Below are 27,453 nucleotides of genomic sequence, written 5' to 3'. Positions count from 1 at the left end.
GACGAGTTTTAGTCGTTAAAATCAGACATGATGTTGACTCTGGGGTGAACCTTCAACAGTGAAGCGGCGGCCATTAGAGGAGCCGTTATATAGGCAGCAGGTGTCACGCGCGTCCTCTTTGAAGTTCGTTTAAAAGAAATTCAAACAGTAACGGTCATAACGCCTCAGCCTAACGGTTGCGTGTGAAAACTGTCATTTTTATTGTTTAAAAATACTGACTCCTGTTCAAATAAGCCTTGATATCTATATAACAACACATTTTTTAAGAAAACAAACTACTTACAGTAGCTTTCCAATTAAAAAAATTACATATACACAGCAACTTATTATTTTTTTTAAATCTTTACCGCGCGCGCACGAGCGCCACGCGCCTCACACCTACCTGTGAGCGCACCTGCACCTGCGCGTGCACGTGCCACTCCCTTTTATTGACAAGCAAAGCCAGCTGCATTGACTCAAAGCTAACAGCACGTTTTCTTTTTATGACTTTATTTCTGTTTTTTTCTTTCTTTCTTTCTTTTTGGTCAGGTGAATACACCTTTTCAGGTTCTCCTACTGTGGAAGGCAGGTGCGTGAAGGTCGCGTGCATGTTTTTCATGTTTAAATGTAAAATTTCCCACTCATATACACAAAGTTTGCTTAAAATGAAAGTTAAAAGTCATTAATGGCTTGTGCATTTGGCCCTGCATACCAGTAATGACATTTTATTCACATAATATTTACATGAAAGCTGGAAAATCAAAATATATTACCCAAACTGCACGGATATGCCATGTTTAACTACTGAACATGTGATGTCAAATCATTAGAAATAAAATTATAAATATTAGAAATGTATTTCTAATTAAATGAAACATCTGCATCTTTAGAAATCAATAGAAAAGGGCACACCTTTACCTTTATTACAAATAGCAGGATTTATGAATATGCATAAATATGCTAATATGGCAGCTAGATTAACATCACTAATATTAGCTAATATATGTAGCTGGCTAGCTGACTGCTAGTGACCTAGCTCACATTTGTCACAGGTTGACACAAGTGGGATTTTAGTTCTAGGTTTTGATTTACATTTTTATATTCATAGTGATTTTGTTTAACATTTATCCTCTAAAATATACCCTTACAATCAGGGCTGTAGTAATCACTAATGATATCTAGTGTAAGTAAGCTAGCTAGATTAGCATGCAAAAGGTTTCCAGACCCCACATCATTCTGTAACTTTGTGACTGGTCCATGTTTCATTCTGCACTTTTGTTGATTAATTGTATAGCTGCAAATCAGAGATTTATATTAATGCACTTTTCCTAATGTTATCGCTTTTATATTGCGTGATCGTTCTACATAAACGGATTAAAAACATGTATTATTGTTGATATGGCGATGTTTTCAGTAAGGACCTGTTTATTATCCTTTTAGAAGGAGTCTCCAGTGTCAGTGCTTTGTAACAGCCTGGCATAAAACTGTAATTTTTTTCATTTTCCACTATAGGAAAAACTTCAGGACAGACACTTTGCAGTCTTTCAATAAGAAGCTGGATTATTATTATTATTATTATTATTATTTTTTAATATCATTAATTTCAAGAAATAGAAAAAAAAGACAGAGTGTTTATAGCTGCTATAACGAAAGTGAAAACAGGAACTAACTTGTTTAGCAGACATTGAATACACAGTTGAGGTCAAAAATTTACATTCCCCTTTCAGAATCTGCAAATTTTTCATTATTTTACCAAAATAAGAGCGATCATACAAAATGCATGTTATTGTTTATTTAGTGCTGACCTGAATAAGATATTTCACATAAAAGATGTTTACATATCGTCCACAAGAGAAAATAATAGCTGAATTTATAAAAATGACCCCGTTCAAAAGTTTACATCCCCTTGATTCTTAATACTGTGTTGTTACCTGAATGATCCACAGCTGTGTTTTTTTGTTTACTGTTTTTGAGTCCTTGTTTGTCCTGAACAGTTAAACTGCCTGCTGTTCTTCAGAAAAATCCTTCAGGTCCCACAAATTCTTCGGTTTTCCAGCATTTTTGTTTATTTGAACCCTTTCCAACAATGACTGTATGATTTTGAGATCCATCTTTTCACACTGAGGACAACTGAGGGACTCATATGCAACTATTACAGAAGGTTCAAACGCTCACTGATGCTCCAGAAGGAAAAACCATGCATTAAGAGCTGGGAGGTGAAAACTTTTTGAATTTGAAGATCAGGGTGAATTTAACTTATTTTGTCTTCTGGGAAACATGTAACTATCTTCTGTAGCCTCTGAAGGGCAGCACTAAATCAAAAAATACGATATTTAGGCAAAATAAGAAAAATGTACACATCTCCATTCTGTTCAAAAGTTTTCACCCCCCGGCTCTTAATGCATGTTTTTTCCTTCTGGAGCATCAGTGAGCGTTTGAACCTTCTGTAATAATAATATAAAAAAATTATAATGCATGAAGTATGCTGTGGTATAAGAGGAATAAAAGACACCATCCTATTGTTGATTATTTTCCTATAACGGCACCCCGTGTTGTGTTTTATTCCGTACTCGGCATACTGCATGTGCAGTCACTCTCACAGCTTTGTCTAAGCGAGAAAAACAAACAGTGTGAAAATATAAACTGTCCTTTATTTGCATTTTCATCTCAAACAGAACTTAACACTCATTCACACACATTCCTAATTATTTGCTGTAACCCAGTGACTCATTTCAGTGCATCAAATACTCGAGTCGCGATGAAAATCAAACTAACAGCAGAGAAATGAAATACAGAAAACATTCATTCTATTGTAAAAATGCATGGAGGTATCACAGGGTATCAACTGTAACAAATTATAAAAATGTTCAGTAAAATATGCACTAAAATACAAACAATTTCGGGCTGTTTTTGTGATCTTAAATTTTATATAAATCAATGTTGTATATTGGTTTCTCTGTCTTCCAGTCCTCCAGTTACATTTCTGTATTTAGTGCAATTCTGAAATTAAGATGAAAAAATGGCAAGACTTCACAAATAAAATAGTGGTGTGTGTTCGGTATAGCTTACAACTGATTCGCAACTTTTGTTGAATATTGTCTAAATTGTGTGATCTTTCTTGGCTTTAAAGTGTCTCATTTATGCTTTAACAGACTAATAATTCTCTTGAAATACATTTTTTTTCTGTCCTAAACCACATTCCACTGTAGTAAACAGAATAATATGACGTGTTACGCTACAATTTCAACGTTTAATATTATAGTATATCTTTCAGCTTTGGGCGTGATGGCTCAGGTGTCTGGACGGACTGTGCCTGGGGTCAGAGGTCATCGCTCAGGCTGTGTGTGATGGCTGTGGCGAGATGCTGCGGTGTGGGTTTCTGAGCCGAGCAGCTGACGCTCACACCCGCTTCCTGTAGAGCCTCGGCCGTGGTGGGACCGATAGCGGCGAACTACAACACACACACACACACACACACACACACACACCAACAGTTACAATCCAAATGAACATACTTATAACCTAAATTACACATAATACAGTTTTATAATACTCTAATCCAATGTAAATCTTTACATTAACAATTTGTAATAAAGCATAAAATCAAAGCATAATTCTAAATTAACAAATTTATAATCTAATCTTATTGCAGCAATCAGCAAAAAATGTAAAATTTTTAATGTTTTAAAAATTGTAATATGGATTATTATTATTATTATTATTATTATTGAAGGTGTACAGAAACTACAGGGGCAAAAAAATATATCCACCCTTTGTTGATTATTTTCCTATTACAGCACGTCCTGAGGTGTTTTATTCCTCTTACACTACAGCAATGTGCCAACAACTACATTTTGTTATTTATTAAGAAACAAGAAGTCATACTTTTTATCTGTTTATAGTTACATAGTTACATTTAAGTTAGTTATAGTTTATATTTAATATTTATATTTAAGTTATAGTTACATTTAATGTCGTGGAATGTCCACAAAACAAGTTAGTTCTTGTTCTCACGTTCTTACGCTATAGCAGCTATAAACACTCGTTGTTTTCTCTCTTTTGAAGTTATTTAAGACAAAAAAAAACCCTGGAGACTCCAGAAACTTCACCATATCAACGATTACACGTTTTTAATCTGTTTATATGGAGCATTGTCTGTCCAAATCCCTGTGAATGAGCTGTTACTATAGAAACGATAACGTATTAGAACGAGTGCATTGATATAAACATGTGACTGTCAGAGCTGCTGTTATAGAAAATGAATCAACACCTTCTGACCAATCAGAATAGCAGGTGTGATTTATCACCTTGATCTGGTCCAGTTTTTCTCCAGCCAGCTTCTTTACCAGCTCCAGACAAAACTTCACTCCAGAAGGACTGAAGAATGCAACGCTGGCTGGCACTCCCTGACACACACACACACACACGCACACGTTAAACACTGTACACTGAGCAGTAATTATACATTAGCACTTGTAGCCATTTTTATATTATATAGAACCCTGTCTATTTTTATTGTTACTGACAATTATATAAATTTGTATTCTTTTTTCTTATTTGAGAATTTTACTATTTTACTTTCAACTTAGTTCTTGGTTTGAGGTTTTTTTTTTTTTTAGATAGAATATGAAGCACTTTAAAGTCCTTTTCCTTTTGAAACAGGAAGTGTTGGAGAGTTTGACTGATTTACACAACAGCCAATAGCGTTTGAGACGCACCATGCCACACCCTCACCTAACCTAAACTAACCTAGTAGCTTAGTGAACTAGATAAATATGGAGAACAGTGAAGTGATTTCAGCTGTGGAAGATTTCTCACCATCACCTTCACCCAAACATGTCCACTTTAACCATGACGATTGTTACGACCCCAAGATGAGCCCAGGGGTGACTCAGGGTCAGTAATGGGTTGTTTACCAGTGTGACCTTGTAACCAAAAAGGAGAATCCACAACAATACTGTCGTATAACAGAGTTTACTAAGTTTTTCTTTTTTCTGTTAGTGCGGTACATTGAGGGACACCAACGGGTTTGTAACAAAGGGGTTGGACTCCAGCAGTGCTAAAGGAAAGAAAGAAATATAACAAAACTGTCTTCCATATCCTCAATTTTCACACACACACTCACCTAGAAACAAAAATGAAACCAAAATAATTAAAATCTAACTCCCCTGGTCTTCCAGCACTAACATAAGTACAGGGGTTGGCACTCGCCTCTTCCCTAGGGTGTTTAGACAGTTAGTTTCCTCCATGCTGTGTGATGTATGAGCGCGCTCTTGCTTGCTGTCTGAGCCCTGGTAAACAGCAAACAGCCCACACAAAGTGGGGACTGAAGACATGACACACACACACACACACACACACACAAAGCGAAACAAGACACGAAATAATAGAGCGAAAAGGAAACACTGGCTGTAGTGTGCAACTACTAGACGACGAGACGCTGTGTGTTTTTAGAGTCACGTTGTACGTGTTTGAGCGTCAGCCACGCGGATGGTGACAGAGAGCTGCAGGGTCGTCACTGAGAGATCTCTGCCTCGTCTGAGTGGTGGATAAAATGATATTACTGACTCTTACTGATGGAGATGCTGTATAAAGACATAATTCTCTTTCAGTCTGAGGTACCGACATTCCAACACTGAACAGCTCCAAGCTGGTAAAACTCACACAAACTCCGCCCTCATCCAAATGAATAAACTCCACCTGTTTATTCTCCACCAAGCGATTTTTGGAAAAGGGAATAGCGTACAGGAAGATGCTGCTACAAACACATAGATGAACCATGTTTACTGCTACCGAGCTGCTACTGTAGAGCTAGACACGCCCCCGGGGGCGGGGCATATACATTACAGAGAGCATTTAATTCGATAATCACATCAGACATCAGAAAAGGGAATCAATTTCCCTTAAGTGACGAACCATAAAATTAAAATGTGAATCTCCATTCTCAATCTCCAGGAACAAAAAGCTCTGAAACACAGATTTTGATTTCAGGGCCGCTTTGAGCTGCAGGTGCTGAGTCAGAATTATTCTGCATACCGTACATGAATCATTGATTAATACTCTGATGAATATATGATAGATTCTGAGATCATGTCAACTTCCAGCTTCACTTCCATCTACAGAGCCTGAGGTGATGATCAGATTCGAGGGAAAGAGGATAACGTTTCTGACTCTTGTAGTTACACTGTAGTTACTGAATAATGCATTTAAAGGCGAACATCTGAATAATAAGGCAGGTGTTTAAAGGGTTAAAGCTGTGCGTGAACATCACCTGCTCGCTGAAGTAGTGTGTGATGTTTTTCTCCAGGTCCGGATGTTCAGCCGTCTCATAGACTGTTAGTGTCTCCAGAGAAATACCTGAGGAAAAAGAAGTGGAAGATTTTCTTTAATGAAATAACAAACAAAATAGCCAGAAGATGATGAGAAGTTCTGGCTCATTTAGAGAGAGAGATTCAAAGTGAGAGAGACAGAGAGAGAGACAGACAAAACAAGCGAAAAGAGGGAGAGAGAGACAGAGAGAGAGAGAGAGAGAGAGAGAGAGAGAGAAAGCAAGAGAAGAGAGGGAGAGACAGAAGGTGTGTGTTAAAAAGAGACAGAGAGAGAGAAGTGAGTGAGTGGGAAAGAAGTGAGAGAGAGAGACAGAGACAGAGAGAGAGAGAGAGACAGAGAGACAGACAGCAAGAGATAGATCAAGACAGAGAGAGAGAGAGACAGAGAAAACAAGTGAAAAGAGGGAGAGACAGACAGAGAAGGTGTGTGTGTGTGTGTGTATGTGTGTGTGTGTGTGTGTGTGTGAGAGAGAGAGTTTGAATGTGAGAGATACATGGAAAGCAGTATAAGAGAGGGAGAGAGAGAGACAGAGAGAGAGATTCAAAATGAGAGAGAGAGAGAGAGAGATGAAGAAAACAAGCAAAAACAGGGAGAGACAGAGAAGGTATGTGTGTGAGAGAGAGACAGAGAAAGAGAGAGAAAGAAAGAGAGAGAGAGATTGAAAGTAGAGACAGTGGGAGAGACAGAGAAAGCAATAGAAGAGAAGGAGAGACAGAGAAGGTGTGTGTTAAAAAGAAACAGAGAGAGAAAAGAGTGTGTGTGAGAGAGAGAGAGAGAGAGAGAGAGAAGTGAGAGATAACCTGCTAATGTTCTTCATGTAAGAGTACACAGTCAGACACTGTGCTGTAATTAGGAGTGTGAACACACACACACACACACACACACACTTTTTTCAACACTCGTGTTGGTATTCTGGTGTCTCACCGTGTTGTCTCAGTGTGGTAGGCAGCACTTCTCTCTTCAGAGAGCCGCAGGGAAAGAACAGAGGCAGAGACGTGGAGTTTTCTCCTGCATTCACACACACACACACACACACACACACACACACACACACTAAATAACTTCATATTAGATGTTACTAAACTGTAAGGTGTTTTTTTTCCTTACTCTCGATGACGAGTTGAGACAGAACGTCAGCCGTGCCTGTGTGTTCGCCGAGGGGCTTCAGACCCAGAGCCTCAACTACACACACACACACACACACACACACACACACACACACACACACATTTTAATTAGCAGCTCATTAGCTAATGCAGTAAAGAGAAAGGCAGCAGGAGTGTGTGAATGTCACCTCTGTGTAAGAGTCAGTGGCTGAGCTCCTGAACAAACTTCCTGAGTGTTACGACTGCGTAATTCACTTTATAGAGCTGTTATTACACTCAGCGCACGTTCACACAGGACACACATTAATACTGATTCTGTGATGCGTCATTACAGCCGAAAAGAAAATACCGGAAGCTGGTTACAAGTCGACTAGTGCTTTTGTGAGACTTTTTTCCCCCTTTTTTCCCCCCATATTGTTGGGTTGGAAATGTTATAATATAAATTTAGATATGTATTTATTATTATTCTGTACTACTAACACTTTGGCAACTACACTGACTCCAAACAAACTTATTAATGTGTGTGTGTGTGTGTGTGTGTGTGTGTGTGTGTGTGTGTGGTTCACTCACCTAATGACGCCGTCGCTTTCCCCACCACATACACAGATTTTGCGTTCCACTGTTCTTTCACCGTGTTCCACTCTGAAACCGTTCAAAACAGGACACACTCAGGGGGGATGATATTAACTCAGAAGGTCAGGTTCTGTGTTTGAGGATCCTGCTTCATTTATAAGCCACCCTGAATAAAAAAAATAGCTAAACTAATTGTTAAATAGTTAAACAAATTGTGAAGTTTGAATAATAAAATGTCCAAAAATGGAACAATTTATAGTTACGTCAGCATAAATAATCCGTCTTTCTTACTTCCGCGACATATCAGTACTCTTCCGAGTACTCTTCTAACCTTCTCTATCAGCCAGGGTTCCATGCAGAACCCCTTTAGAAAGATAGAAGCATAATTCACCCAAAAAAAGTCTCTAAATATCAAGATATAATTTTTAGGCTGAGATTAAAATCGGATGATCTCTGACCCCTAGTGGCCAATCAATGTTACTGCATTAATTAATAACTATTATTATTATTTTATAACAATTGTTGTATAAAAAAACTTTTTAGATGTTTTAAAATCATGATAAGCTTTCAGACAGGATTATAATTTCACAGTTTATAATGATCTCCTTAACTCCAAAGACATGTTTGGTGTTTAAAGTTCATGCTTTGAGGCTTTGGGAGATATGAGACAAATATCACATCATACTTGAAATCATTTCTACCGTATATGGGATGGCGCAGATCCGATATCCAGGATCATTATCGGGTGAATACCAGAAAAAAAAAAAAGCTGGATTAGATGTCGGAAAAAAACAGAATGAATTTAAGCGGATCCTGTAACAAAAGGAAAAGTTTGGAATATTGGTTTTGGAGCTGAGACTTGGATGTATAGTTTATTAAAATTGATTTTATTACATTTATACTTTATAATATTTGCAATGTGTTATATTACCTGTGATTTTTGTCAAAGCTGCAGTTTTGTTTAAGTCGTGTTTTTAGTGTTCTTGTATTCTTTAAGTGCTTCATGCTTAAAAAAAAGCAATTAAAAATAATTTTACCACTTAGTAGTCTTTAAAGAAAAAAATATCAGCCGGATATTGATATCGGCTTTTTAAAATAAAAACAGTATTCAATTATACTTTTATTTAATGTCTACAAAAAGAAATAATTGAACACTGAAAAGGAGGGGAAAAAATTCGGTATATTAAATCTGACCATTTTACATGTTTAAAAATTCAGTAAAAATCTGAACATCAAATCGATTACTGCTTCCAATCTGTTATACTTTATTAGGAACACTACACTATTACTGGGTAGGGCTCTCAGTCCCTTTGCTCTTACACTAGCATCAATTCTTCATGGCATGGGTTCTACAACATGTTGGAAACATTCCTTTGGGATTCTAGTCCATGTTGAGATGATCACATCACGCAGTTCCTGCAGATTTTTCAGGAGCACTTTCATGCTGTGAATCTCCCGTTCTGTCACGTACCAAAGGTGTTCTACTGGATTCAGATTCGGTGACTGTGAAAGCCACTGAAGAGCACTGAACTCATTATCATGTTCATCAAACCAGTTGGAGATGACTGTTGCTTTGTGACATGGTGCATTATCATGCTGGAATGATAAGCCATTAGATTGGTAAATTGTGGCTATGAAGGGAAACACATGGTCAGCAACAATACTCAAATAGACTGTGGCATTTAAGTGATGATTGATTGGTATTAACGGGTCCAAAGTGTGCCAAGAAAACATTCCCCACATCATTACACCACCTCCACCAGCCTGGACTGTTGACACAAGGCAGGTCAGGTCCATGGATTCATGCTGTTAATGGGAAATTCTGACCCTATCACCTGTGATCCTCAGCAGAAATCGAGATTCATCAGACCAGGCTACGTTTTCCAGTCTTCAGCTGTCCAGTGTTGGTGAACCTGTGCCCATTGCAGCCTCACCTTTCTGAGGAACCTGAACCTGGAACCTAACGTGGCCTTCTGCTGTTGCAGCTCATCTGCCTCGAGGTTCAATGTGTTGTGCATTCTGAGATGCTTTTCTGCTCACCACAGTTGTACAGAGTGGTTATCTAAGTTAGTGCAGCCTTTCTGTCAGCTCGAACCAGTCTGGCCAATTTACGTTGATTTCTCTCATCAACAAGTTGTTTCACTGGATGTTTTTTCTTTATTGCGCCATTCTGTGTAAACTCTAGAGACTGTTGTGTGTGAAAGCAGATGAGCAGTTTCTGAAATACTCAAACCAGCCCATCTGGCACCAACAACCATGCCATGAGATCACATTTTTCCCCATTCTGATGGTTGATATGAACATTAACTGACGCTACTGGCCCGTACCTGCATGATGCACTGCAATGCTGCCTGGTGATTGGCTGATTAGATAACTGCATGACTAAGTAGGTGTCCAGGTGTTCCTAATAAAGTGCTCAGTGAGTGTATATTGATATATATTTATATTATATACTCCAGTGATAATAATTCAAGCTAGTAAAGTAATTTAGTGTCTTAAACAGACTTGCTGATCTATAAATCTTATCTGTTATTTGTAAACATGGATAAAAACGGTAACACTTCAAGGAACATGTATAAAAGGTCAAATAAGGTCACTTAATAAAGCTCAAATTAGGCATTTGTAAATTGTTATTCACAATGTATTAGTGATTTTTAATTAAAAACATGACCTGTATTGGTGCATAACTAGACATCTGTTAGGTGATAATGAGTAATTATTACATTATTAGTTGTAATAATGTGCAATAAACACTTTATTAAAAAACAAACTATTGATAATGAATTATTATGACGGTGTTGGACTTTTAGGTTCTATGTAGCATCAAGTGACTGCAGTTTACGGCTTTAAGAGCTAATAAAAGCTGAACAAAACGTAACACGTGCTCTGTTTGCTAAAGCAGAGTTTTAGTTATCAACAATCAAGCACTGAAACGTAAGTGCAGAGAACCTACAGGTCTAACATGGACGTCTAGTTTATTAGATTATGCGCGACAGATTGTATAACAAGCCTTTAATAAAGTGTCTATTGGGAATGATTACAATTAATAATACAATTCTTACTCATTTTTACAACCTCATTTCCAAAAAAGTTGGGACGCTAAATAAAAACAGAATAAAAACAGAATGCAAAGATTTACAAAATCACATAAACCCATATTTTATTCGCAACAGAGCATACACAACATATGAAATGTTTAAAGTGAGACATTTTACTAGTTTATGAAAAATATTAGCTCATTTGGAATTTAATGCCAGCAACATGTCTCAAAAAAGTTGGGAAATGGCCATGTTTACATGTTCACTGTGTAACATCTCTTCTTTTAACAACAGCTTGTATACGTTTGGGAAGTGAAGAGATGAGTTGCTGGAGTTTTTCGAGTGGAATCTTGTCCCATTCTTGCCTGCTGTAGGATTCCAGCTGCTCAACTGGCCGTATTTTTCACTTCAACTATTTTCAGTTGGTGAAAGGTCTGGAATGCAGGCAGGCCAGTCGAGCACCCGGATTCTTCTGCTATGAAGCCATGCTGTTGTAGGACGTGCAGTATGTGGGTTGGCATTGTCTTGCTGAAATATACAAGGCATTCCCTGAAAAAGATGTCATCTGGATATGTGGATAAGCTGCCCGTGCCATACGCACTAATGCAGCCCCATACCATCAGAGAAGGTGGCTGATGAACTGAGCGCTGATAACGAGTCGGATGGTCCTTCTCTTCTTTAGTCCGGAGAACGCGGCGTCCATGATTTCCAAAAAGAACTTCAAATTTGGACTCGTCTGACCACAGAACAGTTTTCCACTTTGCCTCAGTCCATTTTCAATGAGCTTTGGCCCAGAGAAGACGGCGATGTTTCTGGATCATGTTCATATGGCTTTCCCTTTTGCATGGTACAGCTTTAATCTGCATTTGTGGATGGCACGGCGAACTGTGTTTAATGCCAATGATTTTTTGAAGTGTTCCTGAGCCCACGCAGTGATATCCGTTACAGAAGCATGCCTGTTTCTGATGCAGTGCCGTCTGAGGGCCTGAAGATCACGGGCATCCAATACTGCTTTTCGGCCTTGTCTCTTACGCACAGAGATTTCTCCTGACTCTCTGAATCTTTTTATGATATTATGTACTGTAGATGATGAGGTGTTTAAATTCTTTGCAATTTTACGTTGTGGAACATTATTCTGAAATTGTTTCACTACTTGCCCATGCAGTTTTTCACTGGTCTTTACTTCTGAGAGACTCTGCCTCTATAAGATGCTCTTTTTATCCCCAATCATGTTACTGGCCTGTTGCCAATTAATCCAATTAGTTTTAAAATGTTCCTTCAGCTGTTTCTTGTTAGTATTATTTACTTTTCCAGCCTTTTGTTGCCCCTGTCCCAACTTTTTTGAGACATAAACTAGTAAAATGTCTCACTTTAAACATTTCAAATGTTGTGTATGCTCTGTTGCGAATAAAATATGGGTTTATGTGATTTGTAAATCTTTGCATTTTTTTGGAAATGGGGTTGTACATAACAGATGTCAAGGTCTGTTGTATTACAGGTCGCGATAACGACTAATATACAGTGAATAAACCTTTTACAAGTTTGTTGAGCTTTATTTAACAATTAGTAACATCATAGTACATCTTCCTTAAAATAAAGTTTCACCACAAAAAAAACCACACACACACAAACACACACACTCACACACTGACCTTCTCTGTGTGTACTGCTCTCAATGCACCGTCTCACAGCCTCGACCGCTCTAGGACTGGTGAACACGAGCCCCCCGTGCCTGTCCGGATCAAACAGCTGCACACACACACACACACACACACACTTCATGTGAGGGCTAAAATCTAAAATCTATCAATAACTTGACAATGAAACTGTTGAGGAATGCATTAAATCAGAGGTCTTACTGATGGATAAGTATAATAATAATATGGGGCAAATTATCACACACTCACACACACACAATTAGACAGATAGACAAGATTATTTGTCACTTTGAATTTTATTTTTAATCCATAATTTTTCATACTGTGTTTCCTCCGAGTACCAAACAAACAGGAAAGCTGTAACTCTTTCATTCAAACCCAAAAAAGTTCAGTCATCTCTTCTTTCGGTGTAATTTCTATTTCGATTAGACAACGTGTGTGATTTACTTTCCTCAAAAGGCATTTTTCATGGATTAATTCTTCTCAGTCGGTGCTGATGGCGTGTCACAGATGTGCGTGGGGAAAAACAGCAGCGTAAATGGAGATGTAATTTAGGGGGCGTGTCACTCCGTCACTCTGTCGAATCACATGACTGTCACTGATTGGCTGTGTGAATCTACATTCTGGGCCAGAAAGAAATCAGCCCCAGCCTCGCTTTTCACTTTTTCACACCATTTTGTGTGGTTTTTTTTTTTTTTTTTTTACTAAAGAACGTCAGTGTTGATGTTGCGTGTCTAAAAAAAATCTGAAATAACCCAACAGCAAATAATCTGGAATAAATATGGACGCCAAAAATAAAAACATACTGCTGGGTTTTATCTAAGAAAGGCAAGGAAGGGCTTAGCGCTGCTAGCACGTTTACACCAGCCGCTCCTGAGTGCTAACTATCTGCCTGAGAACAAAACGCATATTATAATCCACAGTGCTGGTGTAGAAGTGTGTGAGATCTGATACTAACCCGATCTGACAGACGATCCAGAGAGACAAACTGAAACGCCAGGACGGGGACGAGTGTCGCCGAGTGTCCACACGCTGCCAGCTCCTGAAAAACACACAGCCAGACATCCAAAAACATAGATTTTTACTGAAACTGTAAAGGGTTAAATATTTTGATTGTGTTAGTATTGATTGTTATTATATTTATACTTTATTATATTTGCAGTGTAAGTGACTGGGGTGTGAAAGCTGTGGTTGTGTGTAAGTTCTGTTTTTAGTGATGTAATTTTCCTGTAATCATTTTAAAGCTTTAGGAGATTTTAAAGAAGAAAGAAAAGTGTTTAAAGTTAGTTAGTTACTTGGGAGTTACTTAACAGTGTTAAGTTAGTTAGAAGTTACTTGGTAGTTTGTAGTTTTTAAAGTTAGTTAGTTAGTTAGTTAGTTATTAGTTACCTACTGGTTAGTTTGGTTAGTTATTTAGTTAGTTATTTAGTTAGTTAGTTAGTTAGTTAGTTAATTAGTTAAGAGTTACTTAGTAATTTTAGGTATTTAGTTAGTTAGGAGTTACTTAGTAGTTTTTAAAGTTAGTTAGTTACTTGGGAGTTACTTAACAGTGTTTCAAGTTAGTTAGTTAGGAGTTACTTGGTAGTTAGAAGTTTTTAAAGTTAGTTAGGGGCTACTTAGTAGTTTTTAATTAGTTAGTTAGTTAATTAGTTAGGAGTTACTTAGTAGTTTTTAAAATTAGTTAGTTAGTTAGGAGTTACTTAGTTAATAGTTTTTAAAGTTAGTTAGGAGTTACTTAGTATTTTTTAAAATTTGGTTAGTTAGGAGTTACTTAGTATTTTTTAAAATTTGGTTAGTTAGGAGTTACACAGTAGTTAGTAACTCCGGGTTTCAGTATCGTTGTCGGTACACATCTCTATTAAAATTACATTAAGTGAAACGTATGCACCGGATCCACCGCCACCCTGACCTGGATACAGCACTTACTGAGGAGGAGTGAATGAATGAATTGCAAAGTGATGACAATGTGCAGTAAGATTTCAGGCAAAGATGAACAATCACTGGACAAAATATCGCAAAAAGAAGAGGCAGTGAGTCGTTTGGGAGTTGATTCTTATTTGTGAGCCGAGTCAAATGATCTGATTCACTGAAAAGAGCCGTCTATCTATAGAGACAGATATCGAGTGTCATGGATCTATCCATCTAGCTATCATGATTCCACACAGAGCAACCCATAATACTGAGGTGCAGGGGAAAATTGATATAGTTTGCAAAATTATTTACAAATCAAAAAATTTAAATGTAGTGATTGTATAAGTATTTGCCCCCCTGTTGCTATGAAACCCCTAAATTAGTTCTGTATAACCAGTGCCTATCAGGAGTCAAATGATTAGTCGAATGGAGTCGACCTGTGTGTTATCAAAGTGTCATGTGATCTCAGGAAAAATAAACCTGTTTCTGGAGGTTTGTTAGAGAACATCCTAAACAAACAGCATCATGAAGCTCACAAGGAGCTATCAAAAGAAGTTCTGGAAAAGTATTCATCAGGGAACATCCCACAGAGTGACATTAAAAAGAATACAGAAGGACCATGACTCTCTAGAGGAGACCATTAATCAGAGAAGCAAGCAAATTTACTTACGCAAGTGACTGTATTACAAATAAATAAACTAATAAACGTTAAAGTATAGAACTATGACCTCAGCAGATGCATATTCCTCTTGTTCTAAGCCACAGGTTCTGCTGGTCCTGGTCTTGGTCTTGGAGAACCTCCTGTCCTGCACATTTGAGTGTTTTTGCTCCTCTGACACACCTGATTCAACTAATCAGCTAATTAACAGCCCTTAATGAGTTAAATCAGGTGTGTTAGATGAGAGAAAACACTCCAGTGTGCAGGGCAGGGGGATCTCCAAGACCAGAGCGGTGAACTTTGCAGTCATCATGACAATGATGATCTTACCTTGATGTATGGATCTGCTCCACTCTCACTCTCTCTGGGTTCCTTTAGCACCAGCACCTTCATTCTGTCACCTGTAGCTACTACAAACAACAATGCAATGTGACACAGGGGGAGTGTGCATGCTTATGAACGGTTATAAGCAGTGAGTAAGCACAATGCACATGGAACAACGCCTTAAGATAAACACACATGCATCAAACTGATAGCAGATAACTGCTCACAGAGCAATGCAAGCTGCTTCAACACCACACATGGTTGCCACAATGGCTCCTTTTCAAACACAACCACTAAATAGGAGTAGAAAAACAAACAAACAAACAAACAAACAAACCTGCAGTTCCTGATCATCACAAACGAGGGATATTTATTATGCCTTTACACTTTCTCCTTCTCTCATCTTAGACAATATTTAAACTCAGAACATGATATAACACATCAATAAATATATAAAATATACCTCCAGTGCTGGGTTTGTTTTTATTTTCTTCCCATCTGTAAAGTAACAGAGCACCAAATGACCTGTGCTTCAAAATTAAAGCTCGGTTTTCGTGAACTTACACGTTGCAAGATATATTTATGCAATTAAAATTCTTTAAATAAGTTATCAACATTTATTATTATATAAACATCATATAAATGTGTTCTAAAATGAACCGTAATTTTATTTCATGAAATAGTTTTTCTTCCGGATGAGACACTTATCTTAAAAAACCCAACAAGGAAGTATCAGAAGTCAGAGTCATCTTATTGGCTGATTGGAGTATTTTAGTCCCGCCTTCCAATCTATGATTGGCTAGTACCACCCTGCTACCTGAGCTGTGATTGGCTACCAGGAAAAAGGTGACGCTGGAGGGTGGTACAGCAGACCTGCTGGTGTAGATTTAATGAATGACAGTCTGTCGAGTTCAAATTGTTCTCTTAACCAAACTGAGTATATTTAAACTTAAAGAAAAAAAAATGAATGAGACGTTACTTACAGTATATTTTGACTTCGAGCGGCGTTTCGATGAAAAAGTCGCATTTAAATGGTTTGAGGAAAACTGGTGAGTAAACTGATCAATTCACTTTTACTCTGTCAATCAATCAATCAATCAATCAATCAATCCATCCATCAGTCTGTCTAGGTTGAATATTATAAGACACTCTCTGATTACATTCCATTACACATTTCTTTTTAGTATTCTATAAATTCTATAGAAATAAAAAATATAACTAAAAAAATCTTAATTAGTTTTAAGACAAGGCAAAACTTTCCATATATTACTGAAATCACTCAGTAAACCTGTCTGTCTATCTATCTATCTATCTATCTATCTATCTATCTATCTATCTATCTATCTATCTATCTATCTATCTGTTTGTCTGTCTGTCTTTCTGTTTGTTTTTATCTATCTATCTATCTATCTATCTATCTATCTATCTATCCGTCTGTGTTTATATCTATCTATCTATCTATCTATCTATCTATCTATCTGTTTGTCCGTCTGTCTTTCTGTTTGTGTTTTTATCTATCTATCTATCTATCTATCCGTCTGTGTTTATATCTATCTATCTATCTATCTATCTATCTATCTATCTGTCTGTCTGTCTTTCTGTCTTTCTATCTATCTATCTATCTATCTATCTATCTATCTATCTGTCTGTCTTTCTGTCTGTCTATCTATCTATCTATCTATCTATCTATCTATCTATCTATCTATCTATCTATCTGTCTGTCTTTCTGTCTTTCTATCTATCTATCTATCTATCTATCTATCTATCTATCTGTCTGTCTGTCTATCTATCTATCTATCTATCTATCTGTCTGTCTGTCTGTCTGTCTGTCTTTCTATCTATCTATCTATCTATCTATCTATCTATCTATCTGCAGTGTAACAGTAAATATAAAAGTATTATATAATACAGAAGGTAGAATATAGAAACAGGACGTTTTGAGGAAAAGCTGTAAAAGTAATCTGCCTTCCCCTCCTGCAGCTTTGCTTTTACAGCTGATGAAAGACTTTCGCTCAAAACATCACATTTCTTTAGAAACCTTGTTGTTGTTGTTTTTTCTTCCATCCATCCCTGGTATCTGCAGTGTACTTTAAGAAGCTTAAGTAGAAGTTCTTTGAGAAATGTGTAAGTCTTTCATCCGCTGTGCGTTCTACTTTCAACTCAAACTTTTTCAAATTCAAATTTTATGTGTCACGTGCATAACCATACACAGTACGACTTGCAGTGAAATGCTTTTTTACAACTGTTTAGTAATTTTAGGTTAAATATAATATTAAATATTATTAAATATATCAATGTAACTATTTATTAAATATATACAAAATATATACATTAAAAAGAGCATAAGAATAGGTGTATATATGGATGGCAGCAGCAGTCTGACAGTACTGATATAAAGTGCAGATATGTGCAGTTTTGTGCAATATGTGCCGTTGTGCGATGTAATGTTCAATAATGTGCAATAAATGCAATACTAAATACTAAATAGCAATACTAAAATAAATTAGTAACGTTATGTCTGTAGATGTAGATGGAGGCTGGGTGTTTGTAGGAGATGTATAGATGGAGATGAACGATTCTTAGTCCTTGGTGTTGTACTGGTTAGCTCACGGAGCACGCGATATTTCTTCACTCACCATCACTTGCTAGTTTTTCAGAGTTAGGTCTTACAATAAGTTTATATCTATAAATGTAACTTCCTCAGTGTGAGCACCAGCCCTGTGCATTGTGGGTTTTTTAGGAACTCTCGTGCCGTAACCAGAATTATGAGATTGCCTTCATTTAGAAGAGACACGTGATTCTGTATTCACATTTGTCCAAGATAAGATATGAATGCTGTCCTGAATCTGTCTATCTCTCTGCCTGTCTCTGTGCCAGTCTGTCTGTCTGTCTATCTGTGTATCTGCCTGCCTATCTGTATTCTTATATACCTGTCTGTCTGCCTGTCTATCTGTCTGTGTCTGTGAGTCTGTCTGCCTGCCTGCCTACATGTCTGGCTATCTGTAGGTCCATCTGCCTATCCATCTGTCTTCCTATATGTCTGTCTGTCTTCCTATATGTCTGTCTGTCTTCCTATATGTCTGTCTGTCTGTCTTCCTATGTCTGTCTGTCTGTCTTCCTATATGTCTGTCTGTCTGTCTTCCTATATGTCTGTCTGTCTGTCTTCCTATATGCCTGTCTGTCTGACGGTCTGTCTTCCTATATATCTGTCTGTCTGTCTTCCTATATGCCTGTCTGTCTGCATGCCTGTCTTCCTATATGTCTGTCTGTCTTCCTATATGTCTGTCTGTCTGACGGTCTGTCTTCCTATATATCTGTCTGTCTGTCTTCCTATATGCCTGTCTGTCTGCATGCCTGTCTTCCTATATGTCTGTCTGTCTTCCTATATGTCTGTCTGTCTGACGGTCTGTCTTCCTATATATCTGTCTGTCTGTCTTCCTATATGCCTGTCTGTCTGACGGTCTGTCTTCCTATATATCTGTCTGTCTGTCTTCCTATATGCCTGTCTGTCTGCATGCCTGCCTCTCTGATTGTCTGTCTGCCTGCCTGTCTTTCTGTCTGTCTGCCTGTCTGTCTGTCTGTCTATCTGTCTCTCCTCCTATCTGTCTCTCTATCTCCATCCTAAACTTCACAGTACATGATGTCACGGATTATCGCTCTATAGAATAGAATTATTATTGCATTACAGTAAATAGACATGATGAATTGAACATGTATTAATTTTGATAACTTTTACACTGATAACTGCATGAGAGACGATGATCAAGCAGTTTTCAGAAAAGACGTCCAAAGTCCCTCTTTTGCAGGATCATCTGAGGACATTTGACTGTCCCTTCTACACACACACACACACACACACTCTTACACACTCCACGTGCATATCCATAAAAGAGGTTTAAACATCACTTACACCGCTGGGTGTGTGCTGGTGCCAGTCCGTGACGTATCTGACTGCGGGTTGATGGATCAGTGACCTGGGGCGAGTGAGCAGAGCCTCTGTATTCACTGAGCGTTATATAACACCTGTAGTGTGTAACGAGACAGAGTTCAGGTGGAGAATAACCTTTGGCTCTTGCCTTTGTCCTGGTCGTGATTGCTTCAGTTTAATCAACATCTGCTTTTTCTATCAGACGTGCTGTGGGTGTGTCACTTTATCAAACTGACAGACGTGCTTTAACCTTACAGCCTCTTTAACAAATATTAAATATAGGGGTGTCAACAATTTAGATTTTTGGGAGAGTCTTATTGGAAGTGTCCACTAAATATTTTCATTTTTGCTCATTTTCAGGAAGGGTGCCAATAATTCTGGTGTTGAGTCTGTCTGTTTGTCTATCTATTTAGCTCTTTATCTGTCTGTCTGTCCTACGTGTCTCACATTCTGCCCATCTGCTTTCTTATCTCTCTGCCTGTCTGTTCGTCTGTCTGTCTGCTGGACTGTCTATCAGTCTCTCAGTCTGTCTGTCTGACTATCTGACTCTCTGACTCTCTCTCTTCTTGTCTGTTTCTCTGTCTCTCTGTCTGCCTATCTATCTGCCTGTCTCTCTTTCTCTTTCTATTAACTATCTATCTGTCTGCCTGTCATCTTCTCTCCTGTCTATCTATCTGCCTGGCTCTCTGTCTGTCTGTCTGTCTGTCTCATTATATATCGTTATGTGAATAAATAACTTTCAGGCGTCACTGTTGTCTGAGTAGAACTATACTTTAATACTATAATATTTTGTGTGTGTGTGTGTGTGTGTGTGTGTGTGTGTGTTACAGGACCACGTCCTTTGTGCTGTGTGCTCTGTACGCCGCGGTTATTTTCCTCGGCCGGTACCTGATGAGAGACAGACAGAAGTTGGACCTGCGTGTTCCGCTGGTGCTCTGGTCCCTCAGCCTGGCTGTGTTCAGGTGAGCTCAGGGACTGGATTTATGATGGAATGACACGATGCTGGGTTAAAAAAAGTGCTCTGTAATAAACTTTATATGCCAGTAAATCTTATTTCTACAGTAATGTCATTATACTGTTGTAATAAAAATATTACTGCTGTACTGTAATACGAGTCTGTGTTATGAATGAGTTGTTACTATAGAAACGATAACATAATAGCTGTACGGCAGACGCGCCACACAAACAGATAAAAACAAAAACGTGTGTAATCGTTGATATCGTGAAGTTTTCTGTAAAGACAAGTTTATCTAACATTTAAGGAAGGAGTCTCCAGTGTCAGTGGTAAAGCTATAACTTTGTAACTGTAACTATAAACGAATAAAAAATGATGCGTCATTCTTTATTAAATAAAAATGTGGAATCGTTGGCAAATTGCTGTAGTGTAAGAGGAATAAAACGCTTCTTGATTATAGAAAATAATCAATCCATCTGTTTATTTAAAAGCCCAGTAGTTATTTGTTCATTTGAATTGTTGTTGGAAGATGAAGCACATGCTACATGAAATATTTACACCCTGAGGATCATGTTATTATCATTATTGCAGTTTTTAACAGTTCAATACGTATGTAAAAAAGTCCAAAAGAACATGTTGTGTTTCATAAGTACTAAAGAAATTAGTAAATATAGTACAAATAGTAAGAAGAGTAAATTAATTAATTAAAAAGGCATTGTTGTCCCATTCAGATGAGACAATAAGGTCGTTAATAAAATCTCATAATGGGGTTAAAGGTCCTGTGGAAAGATTCCAAGGATCCTTGGTATTGTTTGAGAATCGTAATGAAACTGTTCATGGTACATAATCTGAAATATACTTTCCTGGCTCTGTCTAACGTGTGTTTAAGGAGATACGTGTCAAAAAAATAAATAAATCAATGCCTTTCTTTCCCAGCTTGTTAGGAAGTTGGGGTCAGATATGATAAGGCTCTATTGGAGCAGAAAGGGTTAAGGTTCAAGGGCTCAACAGTGGCAGCTTGGCAGTGCTGGGGCTTGAACTCTCGACCTTCTGATCAGTAACCCAAAGCCTTATGCTGTGTTTGTATTTACTCAGAAGTGATAAGTCAGAATTTGTTATTACACCATTTTTGGCAGTCATACATTCATGATACAAAGTAGGAAAAAAACATGGACGCCTCCATGTTTGTCTTTTGTTAGGAAAACGCTAGCTATCAGTGATGAGTGCTGTATATTTGTGTGATGAGTGCTGTATATTGACCTCCTTAAAACAGTGAACTGTACAGTCAGTGTTGTAGAAGTGACAAATGTCTGTATGCTGACTGATCTAAAGTAAATATCTGTATATACAGTGTAACTCATTTAAAGGTGAGAAGTGCTGCTGTGTTCCCAAGTAGGAATTCCCAGTTAGGAGGCGTTTTGGGATTTTGTAGTACGAATTTTCCATCCTTCTGTGTGCAGTCAGTGTGAGTGAGCAGAGTGATGTGTTTTGTGCTCAGTATAATAGGAACAGTGCGTACAGGATCCTACATGCTGGAGCTTTTCAGCACCGGCGGATTCAGAAAGACCGTGTGTGACACGAACTTCTACAGCGCCCCCATCAGCAAGTTCTGGGCCTACGTCTTCGTCCTCAGCAAAGTGCCGGAGCTCGGTGAGGTCATAGTTTTATTTACAGATAAAATGGCTCAACATGAACACAGCGCAAGAGTGTACTCTTCTGCACCTCAAAAGTTTTTGCCTGATTTTGCATACCCATGAATTGCTATATTTTGTAAATGTATAATTTAAGCTTTCCTCATCATGTTTTGTAGGATGTGTTCCAACAAAAATAGACAAAAATAGATTTATTAAAAACACACAGTCAAAATATCCTTGCAATTTATTCCTCTTCTTCTTCTTCTTCTTCTTCTTCTTCTTATTATTATTATTATTAAAAAAGAATGGATGCCCAATGCCTTTGGGATCTCTGCGTCTAAAATAAAGCTTACATCTAAATCTAATAAATAATATTTCAAACCGTATTCAGCGAGACATATCACATATATTTACGCAAAAAAGAAAAATCTACAGCAGCGGTCCCTGAACTAGGGTTCGTGACCCCATGTGGGGTTGTTTGATTGACATATGGAGTGGTTAGAGAACTCACGAAAATGTTTTTATTAAATTATTTTACATTTAGGTTCATATTATGAATATCATTCTAACTCTGAAGATTTTATTTCTTACGATTATGAAATGTTAATTGGAGGCACATTCAGACAAACCACATTTAAATGAAGAGTTCAACAATGAAAATAGAAAAAATGTATGCATAGCATAGCATAGATATAATATACAGTAGATATATTATAATATAGATATACAGTAGCTATAAATACACTGCTCAAAAATTTAATGGAACACTTTTTAATCAGAGTATAGCATCAAGTCAGTTAAACTCCTGGGATATTGATCTGGTCAGTTAAGTAGCAGAGGGGGTTGTTCATCAGTTTCAGCTGCTTTGGTGTTAATGAAATTAACAACAGGTGCACTAGATGGGCATCAATGAGACGACCGCCAGAGCAGGAATGGTTTTACAGGTGGAGGCCACTGCCATTTTTTTCCCTGCTCATCTTTTCTGACTGGTTTTCAGTAGTTTTGGATTTGCCTGTGGTCAGTGTCACTACTGGTAGCATGAGGTGATACCTGGACCCTACAGAGGTTGCACAGGCAGTCCAACTCCTCCAGGATGGCACATCAATACGTGCCGTTGCCAGAAGGTTTGCTGTGTCTCCCAGCAGAGTCTCAAGAGCATGGAGGAGATTCCAGGAGACAGGCAGTTACTCTAGGAGAGCTGGACAGCACCGTAGAAGGTCCTTAACCCATCAGCAGGACCGGTATCTGCTCCTTTGTGCAAGGAGGTACAGGATGAGCACTGCCAGAGCCCTACAAAATGACCTCCAGCAGGCCACTGGCGTGAATGTCTCTGACCAAACAGTCAGAAACAGACTTCATGAGGGTGGCCTGAGGACATGTGACAGATGTGAAAGGGTCTGGAGAAGCGGTGGAGAACGTTATGCTACCTGTAACATCGTTCAGCATGACATATCCATGGAGGGATGCACAGACCTCTACAGGCTAGACAATGGCACCCTGACTGCCATTAGGTATCGGGATGAAATCCTTGGACCCATTGTCAGACCCTACGCTGGTGCAGTGGGTCCTGGGTTCCTCCTGGTGCACGACAATGCCAGGCTTCATGTGGCGAGAGTACGCAGGCAGTTCCTGGAGGATGAAACAATTGATACCATTGAATGGCTCCACGCTCGCCTGACCTAAATCCAATAGAACACCTCTGGGACATTATGTTTCGGTCCATCCGACGCCGCCAGGTGGCACCTCAGACTGTCCAGAAGCTCAGTGATGCCCTGGTCCAGATCTGGGAGGAAATACCCCAGGACACCATCCGTCGTCTCATTAGGATCATTCCCCGATGTTGTCAGGCGTGCATACAAGCACGTGGGGGCCATACAAACTGCTGAGTACCATTCTGAGTTGCTGCAATGAAATTTCAGCAAAATGGCCCAGCCTGCTGCATCATTTTTTTCACTTTGATTTTCAGAATTTCTTTGAATTCAGCCCTCTAGGTTGATCATTTTCATTTCCATCAAACGATGTGGCATCCTTTCGTTCCTAACACATTACCCAGTCCATATCAGTACAGATCTCCAGCATGATATTTTTCCCCATTGAGATCGGATGTGTTTTCAAAGTGTTCTTTTCATTTTTTGAGCAGTGTATAATATTAATAGTCATTGGGGTCATTAGAAAAAAAACCAAACAATATTTTTTAAAATACAAAATGATCTAATTTATATTCTGCATGCAATAAACAAGATTTTTGGTTCTGTGTCATGTCCCCCCATCCCCAGGAGACACAGTGTTCATTGTTCTGCGTAAGCAGCGTCTGATCTTCCTGCACTGGTACCACCACATCACGGTGCTGCTGTACTCGTGGTACACCTACAGAGAGCGAGTTGCAGGAGGCTGCTGGTTCGTCACCATGAACTACACCGTGCACTCGCTCATGTACAGCTACTACGCGGCGAAAGCGGCCGGCCTGCACCTCCCTCGGCCCTGCGCCATGATCATCACCGCCCTCCAGACTCTACAGATGGCTCTGGGCCTGATGGTGCTGGCGCTCGTGTACCGCTGGCAGAACGACACGATGTGCAGATCCACGGACAGCAACATCACCTGGGGCTCGCTCATGTACCTCAGCTATCTGCTGCTCTTCACCTCCTTCTTCTACCAGTCCTACATGAAAGGAGGGAAGAAGGTCACGGCTGGGGAGAGAAGAGTTAAAGCTGAATAGTGTGTGTTGGATGGGAGTGGGTGCTGTCTTTCTGTCTGTCTCTCTAACTAACTGTCTGTCTGTCCAGGGTTTAAATTACGGGGTCTCTGGTGTGTATGTGTGTCAGGAAACATACAAAGTGTTCAGTTAAGCCAGATTTAAACTGCTGCCACAGACAAAAATCGCACCTTGTTAACATAATTCTTTGTTTGTGAGTTGAGATCGGTGGTCACGTGAAGTGATATTCTCACCGGGCGTTTTAGCGTCACTGAAACCAAAGTGTAAGAAATCTTTTTTTATGAAAATCCCAGAGTGTGAGCGCTGCTACGACGCTCGTCGAAAATCCAACAAATAGGAGCACGGCACAGGATGACGCAAAACACACACCACATCTACAAACACGTAGTAATACATAGTAATCGTAAACTAAACACACTAGTGGACAGAAAAATTTGCCTTATTTCCTATGAAAAATGTGTGTTTACGCTGAATTCCTGATCTCACTGACTGACGACGTAAACTACGCAGAACGTAGTAATTTTCCTTCATCACAGGTCTATCGTTAGAGGATCTTTATCGTTTAATCTGACATGGAGAACACACACAGTTTTCGCACAGTCTTTTATTGAATTTGTCTGAAGGTCACGTCTCCTTTTTTAAATAAATTAGATTTAATCATTAGAGAATGAAACATTTGAGAATATCCATATTTTAGCTCGCTGACAACAGCAGTGACATCATCACTGGCCTTCCAAAGGATAATTAGCCCTCAACTGAAAATGTAATAAAGCTTGAATAAGCTTCTCTACTTTAATTAACAATCTAAAATCTTGCATCATCTAAAAAGATGTAAATTTATTCTCTGCCACATGAGTATGTATGAGTTTCTATTGGACTTTCTGTGTTTACGTTTATTGATTTGACGCTTAGAAACACTGCGAACCAGCAAAATTCTAATTAGTAATCTACGATTGCTTATAAAAATGACTATAAAAGTGATTCTGTATAAAATGCTTGAACTTAGTAAGAGGTGTAGTGTACTGTAGTGTGTCCTTTCAGTCAGACACTGCCCCCTGGTGGTGGAACTCAAACACTGCGTCTGTCTTCTCCATGTCTATCCGATTCTATCTCATTTATTTTTAATGTTAACTCACTGTGGTCAGTAAAGACAAACGTCTGACTCTCACATCAGTCGAGATATATTATTATAAAGCTCTGATATAGTATTTAAGCCAGTGTTTCCCACACAGTGTCCTGTACGTGTGGATTCAACACCAGCGGTTTATTGCTACTGGACTGTACTGCAGCACAAATCAGCTCCAGAGAAGCGCACTGTCCAACTCGAGGCCTGAAATTAACTCTTTAACTCTTACACTGTAGATAGAAAAACAAGATTTAACCCATTTTATCACCAACACGTCCAATAACCAACAATAACCGAAAATAGAATTTTATTTATCAGCCTGCACTCATTTATATATTCTCAGTGTATTTCTATGACTGTCCGTCCATCTATTCATCCATCCATCCACCCTTGAATCCAACAGTATAAACATCCATCCATTCATCCATCTATTCATCCTTCCACAAATCTAACAGTGTAAACATCCATCCATCCATCCATCCATCTATTCATCCTTCCACAAATCTAACAGGATAAACATCCATCCATCTATTCATCCTTCCACAAATCTAACAGTGTAAACATCCATCCATCTATCCATCCATCTATTCATCCTTCCACAAATCTAACAGTGTAAACATCCATCCATCCATTCATCCATCTATTCATCCTTCCACAAATCTAACAGTGTAAACATCCATCCATCCATCCATCCATCCATCCATCTATTCATCCTTCCACAAATCTAACAGTATACCCATCCATCCATCCGTCCATCCATGAATCCAACAGTATACACATCCATCCATCCATCCATCCATCCATTAATCTAACAGTATACCCATCCAACCATCCATCCACTTTTCCATCCATCCATCCATCCATCTTTCGATCCATGAATCCAACAGTATACCCATCCTTCTGTCCATCCATCCAACAGCATCCATCCATCCTTCCATCTGTCTGTCCCCCCAACCATCTGCCTATCCATGTGTCTGTCAATCCATCCATCCATCCATCTCTCCATCCATCCGTCAGTATATAGGGGAAATTATTTATAATCGCACTATCCGGTGTCATCCAGATGATAATGGATTCCCTGTTGAGTCTGTCTCCTCTCAAGGTTTCTTCCTCATATCATCTCAGGGAGTTTTTCTTCACCACCGTCACCTCTGGCTCGCTCATTAGGGATAAACATATAAATTTAACATTTATATCCTGAATTTATATATCTCTGTAAAGCTACTTTGTGACACTATCCATTGTTAGAAGCGCTATACAAATAACACACGCTATATGTGTGTGTGTGTGTGTGTGTGTGTGTGTGTGTGTGTGTGTGTGTGCGCGCGCATGCATTTTAATGTAAATGTAATCTGACAAATGTGTCGATTAATGTAAATTCTGAATGGCTGTCTAAAGATGCCTAAAACAGCATTTATACCTTTTTTATGGTTTACATTTAAGAATAAACACTGCACTACCTTTATAAATCCATCTGAATGCGCCTTAATTGTCCTCACATTGAAACTATTTTCTAA

The 27,453-nt window shown here is 38.6% G+C and overlaps 2 protein-coding genes across 2 annotated transcripts in view; one reads left to right on the top strand and one right to left on the bottom strand.

The window, feature by feature from the left end:
• LOC113527253 (matrix metallopeptidase-21) overlaps positions 1-16,423 on the bottom strand; it is a 25,388-nt gene extending 8,965 nt beyond the window's left edge. Inside the window, exons 1-10 of the mRNA XM_034309130.2 lie at positions 16,041-16,423; positions 15,584-15,663; positions 13,643-13,726; positions 12,679-12,775; positions 7,986-8,057; positions 7,417-7,491; positions 7,234-7,317; positions 6,251-6,336; positions 4,287-4,385; positions 3,302-3,430 (exon numbers count right to left, since the gene is read on the bottom strand). Coding sequence (XP_034165021.2) covers positions 3,302-3,430; positions 4,287-4,385; positions 6,251-6,336; positions 7,234-7,317; positions 7,417-7,491; positions 7,986-8,057; positions 12,679-12,775; positions 13,643-13,726; positions 15,584-15,646 — 789 coding nt within the window. The 5' untranslated portion in view covers positions 15,647-15,663; positions 16,041-16,423. The remainder of the gene's footprint in view (positions 1-3,301; positions 3,431-4,286; positions 4,386-6,250; positions 6,337-7,233; positions 7,318-7,416; positions 7,492-7,985; positions 8,058-12,678; positions 12,776-13,642; positions 13,727-15,583; positions 15,664-16,040) is intronic.
• Positions 16,424-27,409, top strand: zgc:92749 (elongation of very long chain fatty acids protein). Its single transcript, XM_026914559.3, has 4 exons — positions 16,424-16,626; positions 20,336-20,467; positions 21,959-22,110; positions 24,371-27,409. Exons 1-4 carry the CDS (start codon positions 16,472-16,474, stop codon positions 24,811-24,813), a joined length of 882 nt encoding a protein of 293 aa, XP_026770360.3. The 5' UTR covers positions 16,424-16,471; the 3' UTR covers positions 24,814-27,409.
• The last annotated feature ends 44 nt before the right edge of the window (positions 27,410-27,453 follow it).

The sequence above is a fragment of the Pangasianodon hypophthalmus genome, chromosome 12, assembly GCF_027358585.1.
Source record: "Pangasianodon hypophthalmus isolate fPanHyp1 chromosome 12, fPanHyp1.pri, whole genome shotgun sequence".
Lineage (NCBI taxonomy): Eukaryota > Metazoa > Chordata > Actinopteri > Siluriformes > Pangasiidae > Pangasianodon > Pangasianodon hypophthalmus.
Note: the sequence above shows the minus strand (reverse complement) of the source record. Positions and strands in the feature narration are given on the sequence as shown.